The sequence below is a fragment of the Magnolia sinica genome, chromosome 6 (assembly GCF_029962835.1).
Source record: "Magnolia sinica isolate HGM2019 chromosome 6, MsV1, whole genome shotgun sequence".
NCBI classification, from domain to species: Eukaryota; Viridiplantae; Streptophyta; class Magnoliopsida; order Magnoliales; family Magnoliaceae; genus Magnolia; species Magnolia sinica.
The window spans coordinates 96,753,167-96,760,941 of record NC_080578.1 but is presented as its reverse complement, the minus strand read 5'-3'; the positions used below and the strand labels follow the sequence as shown (position 1 = coordinate 96,760,941).

General features: G+C 36.3%; 1 protein-coding gene across 1 annotated transcript; it reads left to right on the top strand.

The window, feature by feature from the left end:
* Window positions 1-1,121: 1,121 nt before the first annotated feature.
* LOC131249752 (disease resistance protein SUMM2-like) lies at window positions 1,122-6,573 on the top strand. Its single transcript, XM_058250516.1, has 2 exons — window positions 1,122-1,776; window positions 3,935-6,573. The coding sequence occupies exon 2, from the start codon at window positions 3,943-3,945 to the stop codon at window positions 6,571-6,573; it is 2,631 nt and encodes an 876-aa protein (XP_058106499.1). The 5' UTR covers window positions 1,122-1,776; window positions 3,935-3,942.
* Window positions 6,574-7,775: the final 1,202 nt, after the last annotated feature.

Sequence of the window (7,775 nt, the reverse complement as noted above, 5' to 3'; positions counted from 1 at the left end):
CCAGAAGGCAATCGTGTTAAATGGTTATTATAGCCATCGGAATGTAAGAAAGATACAGATGGTTGGATCAAAGATATAAATAACAAAGAAAATCAAGAGAAAAAATTATCTCATACCAACCCAAACAAACCAAATCTTTAGTTCAATTAACAGTCAATTTACATTCCATAGTGTAATCATTTACTTTTACTATCTATTGTTTACATTCCGTAGTGTAATCTATAGCAGTAACTGAGTAGCTGATAATCTTTAGCTATAATTCGAGTGTACGCTAACACGCTGAACTCAGTTCATCCTTCGGAAAGGTGTTTTTCAGTTGTTCTTTGCGATCGATTGTAAGAATCTCTTTCCCGTTCCATTTTTATCTGTATTGAAAAGTCCTTTTGTACGGAAGGCAAAGGAGTAACCCATCATTAGAGGACGAACCCTATCATTTGAATATTCTTGATCCAATTTTACACACTGAGCAAGTGACTGAATAAGCGATCAATCTCTTCAAATCTCGGTCATACACTACGCATCTGCCTATCTTGGCGCTTGGGGTCATTGTTGTTCAGTTCGAATTGAAGCCACAATTTCAATTCTGGCATGCCCATGCACCTAGTACAAAAAAAAAAAAAAAAAAAAAAAAAAAGCGAATAGGTGGCACTTGACCCATTCAAATCCGGCACATTAGGTCATCACGAATGTCTATGGTGGCAAAGTCACCATGTAATCCACATCTCTTGAAAGGACATATGTTGCTTTACCCAAGGATATCCTTGGTAGAATGATGCGTCACAAAGTAATTGATGATTTATAAAAGAATGATAGAAGGGAAAGCATTATTATGTGTAAAAGTTGTCATGAGGATCGAGTAGAAACTGAACCACTCAAACCAAAATTCAAAATTGGCCCCCAAATTCCTCTCTCTTTCCCCCCTTCTCGAGAAAGGAGATAGTGTGAAGCAAGGGTTTTTGAAGGTTTTTATTTTTATTTTTATCATGGTTTCTCTTGGTTTTGTATTGGATTTTTAGAGTTTCCTTTCGCTCTCTAGTTGCAATTTTATCAATATTCTAAACTTCTAGAGATTTCTCCCTAGGTATAGCAAGGATTTTATTTATTTATTTTTTTTTTTTTTTTTGCAAATTCATTTCATTTGTCTTTGCCATTTCATCCATTTATGCCATTTTCATTCAACAGTTATTTGGATGCTTGTAAATTTTTAAGTTGTAAATACTTTACACCTAAAAGGAGTTTAATGTGTTAACATATTGTTTTGTTTAGCTTTTAAATAGTAATTTGTGTACATGAAAACTAACTATGTATTTGGCTTTTAAGTGGTAAATGTAATACACATCATGGGGGGCTCCACACATCATGATTGTGTATCAACATGGCGTTCTGTTATATATAATGTCTTTTTAACTATAAAGACTTTACATGTAATATGAAATTAGACTTTTTGCCAATTTTCAAATTATAGCCGAAATGAATAATATATTTACGGCCTGTAAAACCTTTATATGCAAATGTAGATATCCAAACAGCCCATGCAATTAGATTACTTACAATCTCATTACAGCTCAAGGATTTTTACTAGCAACGAAATGGCCTCTTAAAACTTTTAAGTGGAGATAAGGATTAGTGTTTTGATTTTGATTGTAGGAATCTCGAATTCGATCTCATTAAAAAAGAGGCGCAACTAGATTTTGCTGGAAATCTTTAGTTCTATTATCCTTCCCAGAGAAGAAACGTAGAGGGCTCAACCATAATCTATCAAGAAAGAAGAAAAAGGTAAGTTTAGTAGTAATTTTGTAAATTTTGCAGCACTTGATCTGGTGTTTTCACATTATTATTCATTTTCTAGTTGAGATTAATTTTGGCTTTATATACATTATATCTAAAAATGTTAGATTTTTTTTTTTTTTTTTTTTTATAAGGTCAGGATATTAAATTCAATGCAAATGTGTTGCCTTTTTCCATATAAAGGAGTCTCATCCTTTTTTGTTTAAATAAACAAATAAGATAAAATGCTGCTGCTTAACTTTTTTCATCATTTTAACTTTTCTCATCATTTTCTTTTCTATTCTACTTTGTTTATTACTCTCTTGTTTGAATTTTGATGTGAATTTTTTTTAGTAAATTTTGCTATTCTTTATTGTTGTTTGATTAGAGTAGTTTGTTATTGTACTTATTAGATCTTGGCTAGTTGTCATTAATGCGAAGCTATGAATAAGGTACAGCATGGATTACAACCTTAGATAATCATGTGAAGTAAATAAATTGCATATATAATCAAGCAAGATATTTGATTCCAAAATCCAACACATCAAAAAATCTAGGATGGCTCTTCTACAAATGCCCCATAAAGATGCTATCATTGAAGCCTTAACTACACTAATATGAAAATAATTATATTGCTTTTACGCTATCTATTCATTGTATTGTTTAATATCATCATATGGCTTCAAAATTTATCGGTATTTTCATTGGTGTGAAATTTATGAGCCGGACCAATTCAATGATCATAACCATCTAATTGGTGGCCTCTAATATGGGCAGCCAAGATCATTTGTGACGCAGGGAAGGATGTGATGAGGTCAATCACCGTCATTCTTAAGGATAACTACTCCGAATCTATGGAACTTCTCTAGACTCCTCACAAAGATTCCTCGAATTCATGAGGAATGAAAATAGAAATAGTTTCTAATAATTCGAAAATAAATTGACTAATGATTAAAAAAATGAAATTACAATACTTTAAAATAGTGAACTAAACATAGGATGGAGTTTCATACTCAAACTACCTAAAAACATGACTTAATATAAAAACTTACTATTTATAGACGGTCATGATTCCTACTCGACTTCATGGTTTTTGGCCAAAAATATTAAGTGTTCAATTTGGCCGAACTATGGTATTCTCCTAATTTTTCTAAGCCTTTTTCATGTTGGGCACGACTCCTAAAACTCAAAGGATCAAAAGTTATGATCAAATTAAAACTTAGTATTTATAGTAAAAACAGAAATAAAATGGACTTTCAACCATAGATACGATGGAATCTCGCAAATTCGGCGTGGGATAGGTTGTCTAAAGTAGCTTGTCCTACCCAAAATCATATATGATATGTCGACAACCTCATTCAGGTTTGCAAGATATGACTGTTTTAAGGTTCTGACGGTCCTGATCACCTCCACCTCTGATCGGGCCTTCTTTGGTTCATCTTGGCCATAAAAGTGTCCGCAACCTGCTCTACATCAATTTATATAAAAGTAGGTCTAACCAATAATTAGATCCATCTATTTGATATGATTTTAAAGAATCATAAGTGATAATGAGGCAGATAAAAAAATCATATAAGCCATACCACAGAAACAGTGGGGATCGAATAGCTGGGGGTGACAGAAGTCAGGATGACATCGGCGTCTACAATTTATCTGAGTGATAATTATAACCCTATGAACAGTTTGAATGCCAGCATATAAAAATCATGGTCAGCTCCGGAAAGGTTTCAATAGTGGACGATTTCACTCCCACCGTTTCATTTTACATGGCCCACATGAGTTTTAGAATCTTATTCTATTTTGGTCTTTCAAAACAGATGAATGAAGTGGATTTGTCATCGACATCTCTACGAGCCCCACACCATATCCGGGTCATGGGCAATCCACTTCCTGTAAACAATAGTTCTCCTTGCGGCATGTATGGTAAAGAGGATATTACCTAACTACCCTTAAGTAAGTGTGTTTCTTCCGTCTGTCCATGAAAAAGAGAACGAAATTCCCTCATTCTAAATATAGCAGGAAAAATAGAGAAGCAATTAGCTCCAAGGAATAAGTATGGATATCAGTACAAATTTTCATGAAATGTAGTGTAACCAAACACACCTTAACTTATTTATATTTTTAGTTCAATAATTTTTAATTTAACATTTTTAAGTTGCTATTGCAGGAGTTGCTATGGAATTCCTCCAGGAGATTGCCAGGAATGCATGGGTTCAATACGACTACTCTAGAAGGCTTGAAGAGAGTCTTGATGTTCTGAAAATTGAAATGCAAGAGTTGAGCAGCCAACAGACTGACATAATTATTGCACTGAACACAGCGGAGGTAGTGCATGGAAAGAAGCCAAAGGCGGAAGTGAGTTTATGGCTGGAAAATGTGGAAAAGGTTACAAGCGCAATGACTAAGATAGAAGAGGTTTATGGAGAAATAGGGAGAGATTTCTCACTCCCACGTGTTACATTGGGAAAGCATGTCATAGAAAAGATTGAAGAGGTGGTGAAGCTTAAGGAGAAAGGTCGATTTTCAGAAGGGTTACTTGCTGATCTATTACTTAAAAGTGGAAGTATGCCCACAACGAAACTAGTGGGTAGAACGACAGCGGAAAGAAATTTGGAACAGATTTGGGAGTCTTTGATGGATCAAGAGGTCAGAACTATAGGTGTGTATGGCATGGGGGGAGTGGGCAAAACAACCATCATGACCCACATCTATAATAAAATACAGATCTCTAGAATATTAGGCACTGCCATTTGGGTGACGGTATCTAATGATTCTAGTATTGAGAGACTGCAAAATGGTATTGCACGGGCAATAGAATTGGACCTTTCTTATGAAGATGATGAAATGAGAAGGAAAATAAAATTGTTTGAGGCTTTGAAACGTAGGGGGAAGTTTGTTATCATCTTAGATGATATGTGGAAATCATTTCCATTGGAAAAAGTAGGGATTCCTGAGGAAAATGCATATAAAGTAGTACTAACTACTCAATCAAAAAATGTGTGCCGAGGCATGAAGTGCCAAAAAAAGTTTGAAATGGAGGTTCTTTCAAGGGAAGAAGTATGGGAATTGTTTAAGGAAATGCTTGGGACTGATGTTGTGTTTTCTCCTGAAGTAGAACAGATTGCAAAGCTTGTAGCTGAAGAATGTGGTGGTTTGCCGCTTGGAATAATCACAATAGCAAGTGCAATGAGAGAAAAGGACGACGTTAGAGAATGGAGAAATGCATTAGAGGAGTTAAAATGCTCGACGATGGAGATTGAAGGCATGGATGATCAGCTTTTTCCAATTTTAAAATTTAGTTATGATCGACTAAAATCTGAGAAGATTCGATCTTGCTTCTTGTATTGTGCTTTGTATCCAGAGGACTATGCATTCGATGATGAAGAGCTGGTGAAGTATTGGATAGCAGAAGGATTGATAGAGGATATGGGATATTGGGAAAAGGAACAAGACAAAGGCCACATAATATTGAATGGACTGATAGATGTATGTATGCTGGTAAAGAAGTTTGTAGATAGTATAGGAATGCATGATTTAATCAGAGATTTGGCCATCGGAATTACCAGGAAGAGGCCTCGGTTTGTGGTCAAAGCTGGGATAGGGATAAGGGGATCAATTGGTGTACAAGAATTTACTGAAGAGGTTGACAAAATCTCATTAATGAGAAATCAAATTGAAATGATTTCAGGTGAACCTAACTGCCCAAAACTCTCCACATTGTTGTTGCAGGAGAACCCCCTCTCAGGTAACATTTCTCATGAGTTCTTCAATCACATGAACGGCCTCAGAGTTCTTGACCTTTCTAAGACTGGTATTGAGTATCTGCCAGAATCAGTTTCCAACTTGGAGAACCTGCATATGCTCTTACTAAATAGCTGTGAGAGGTTAAGGGAGGTACCGTCCTTAGCAAAGCTGAAGCGTCTAAGGTTTTTGAACCTAAATGACACTGGCATCAAAGAAGTGCCAGATGGGATGGAATGTTTGGTTAACCTCAAAGAGTTTTATGTTTCATCTGCTGAAGAGACAAAAAAGATAAATGCTGGTGGTTGCAATTCCTTAATGCTTACTGATAGTATTATCAATCTGAAAATGGAGAGATGCGATCTGTCAAGCTTACACTGCCTGTCTCGCTTGCAACACTTGCAGTCATGTGACATCTTGGAGTGTAGCATGAAGTGGTTGTTGCCGATAGGAGACAACAGCACCATAATTCCGTCTTTACCCTCAATACAGTGTCTGGATCTAATGGATCTTCCGAATTTAAGGGGTCTGTGTGAGGGAGCCTTGCTGCGTGGCTCATTTGCATGCCTCAGAAACCTGAGTGTCTGGGGATGTGAAGTATTGGAGAATGTCATGTCACTTGAATTGTTTCAGCACCTCCAATGCCTCCAATACATCCGTATTATAGAATGCAATGAGATGGTGGAGGTGATAAAAGGAGGAGAAGAAGGTGATAACAACAACAATAACAATACCATCATCCTACTCCCTAACTTGAATTCTTTCCTTTTGGATAATTTAGGGAAATTGAAATGCATTTGTAAGCGGCTAATCATTTGCCCTTCCCTGACTGAGATTTATATAACTGATTGTCCTCTGCTGAAGAAGATCCCTCTTTCCATGGGCCACTCAACATCAGTTGTGAGAGGAAGGATTAAAGGAAGCAAAGAGTGGTGGGATGCATTGGAGTGGGATGATCCCAACACCAAAACACTCCTCCTACCTATTTTTCATGAACAAAGACGTGGAATGAAAAGAAAAGCAGAACGAGCAGAAGAGGTTGCATCGACGTCACACTACCGATAATCCAATTTGGTTTTCTATGCTTTTTTATTTAGTTATCTATTTCTTCTTTTATATTTCAAATGTAATGTTACTCAGAATGTCTTCTCTTCCTCTCTCTCTTTCTCTCTCTCTGTAAATGATGACAGCGGAGCTTTACCACACAAGCCTTGTTAAGGGATACTCACAGCACGCGTGCCAATGTAGCACACGTTAATGAAAGTCTAACACACGGATCTTCTATAACACCTGTTTCATAGAGAGCGTGATACCGGATTGCGCATTGAGTAAGCTGTGGGACCCACAAGTAACTTAAATGTGTTATCCACACAGTCCATCCGTTTTTCCAAATCCTGTTAGTGCTTGAGTCCAAAATTGAAATATATACAAAGCTCAAGTAGACCACACTACAGGAAACACTGGGGATAATGGCGTCCACTCAATACGGAGTACGTCCGTGTCCGCGTGGAACAACCAAGCTGGATTGGACCCACCATGCTGCACATGTAAAATCCACTCCATCCATCCATCAGTTGCACTTTCTAATGTTAGGCCATGGGATCAAAAATCAGCGCCAGCCAATAGGTTACTGTTTTGATCTTTTTGTATGCACCCAAAGAAAGGTTATCACCTAACGGCCTCAATTCCAGGATTGCATGGCTAAGGATCGACTGTTGGCATCATTATCCCCACCATTTCCTATTATTTGGTCCACCTGAACTTTTTCATCCTAAATGTTGGGCATCTGTTGGTAAACCTGTCAAATGCTTTATGAAATAGGCCAAGTATTATTAATGCTAAATAGAGCAGTTTTGAGTGTAAAATGAATTTATGCATACAAATCATTATTTTAATATAATGGATGTGAAACCAATTGGTAATTATAGTCAATGACAGATTTTTTATTATTATTTACTTCTCACTGATAATATATATTTTCTTTATGTTTCAACATTTGAATTGCAATAAAATATTTTAAAAATGACAGGATTTAACCTCATATTAGTTAGAAGGCAGCAGATAATAAACAATGATTAAACTTGAGTATTGATGTGCATTGGAACCGCAGGAACTAATAGTCATTGATGTCGTTGTCTACTAAGTGATGCTTAATCTACTTTTCAAAAAATCAGAAAATGTTCACATATATTTTAATTTTCTAGTAATGAGCCACTTCCATGGAACATCTGAGCCGTGAATATGATGGCCATAAGCTAAAGATCACC

What these genes read in the sequence shown, in the direction of transcription:
- LOC131249752 (XM_058250516.1), top strand. Translation starts at nt 3,943, where the DNA reads ATGGAATTCCTCCAGGAGATTGCCAGGAATGCATGGGTTCAATACGAC.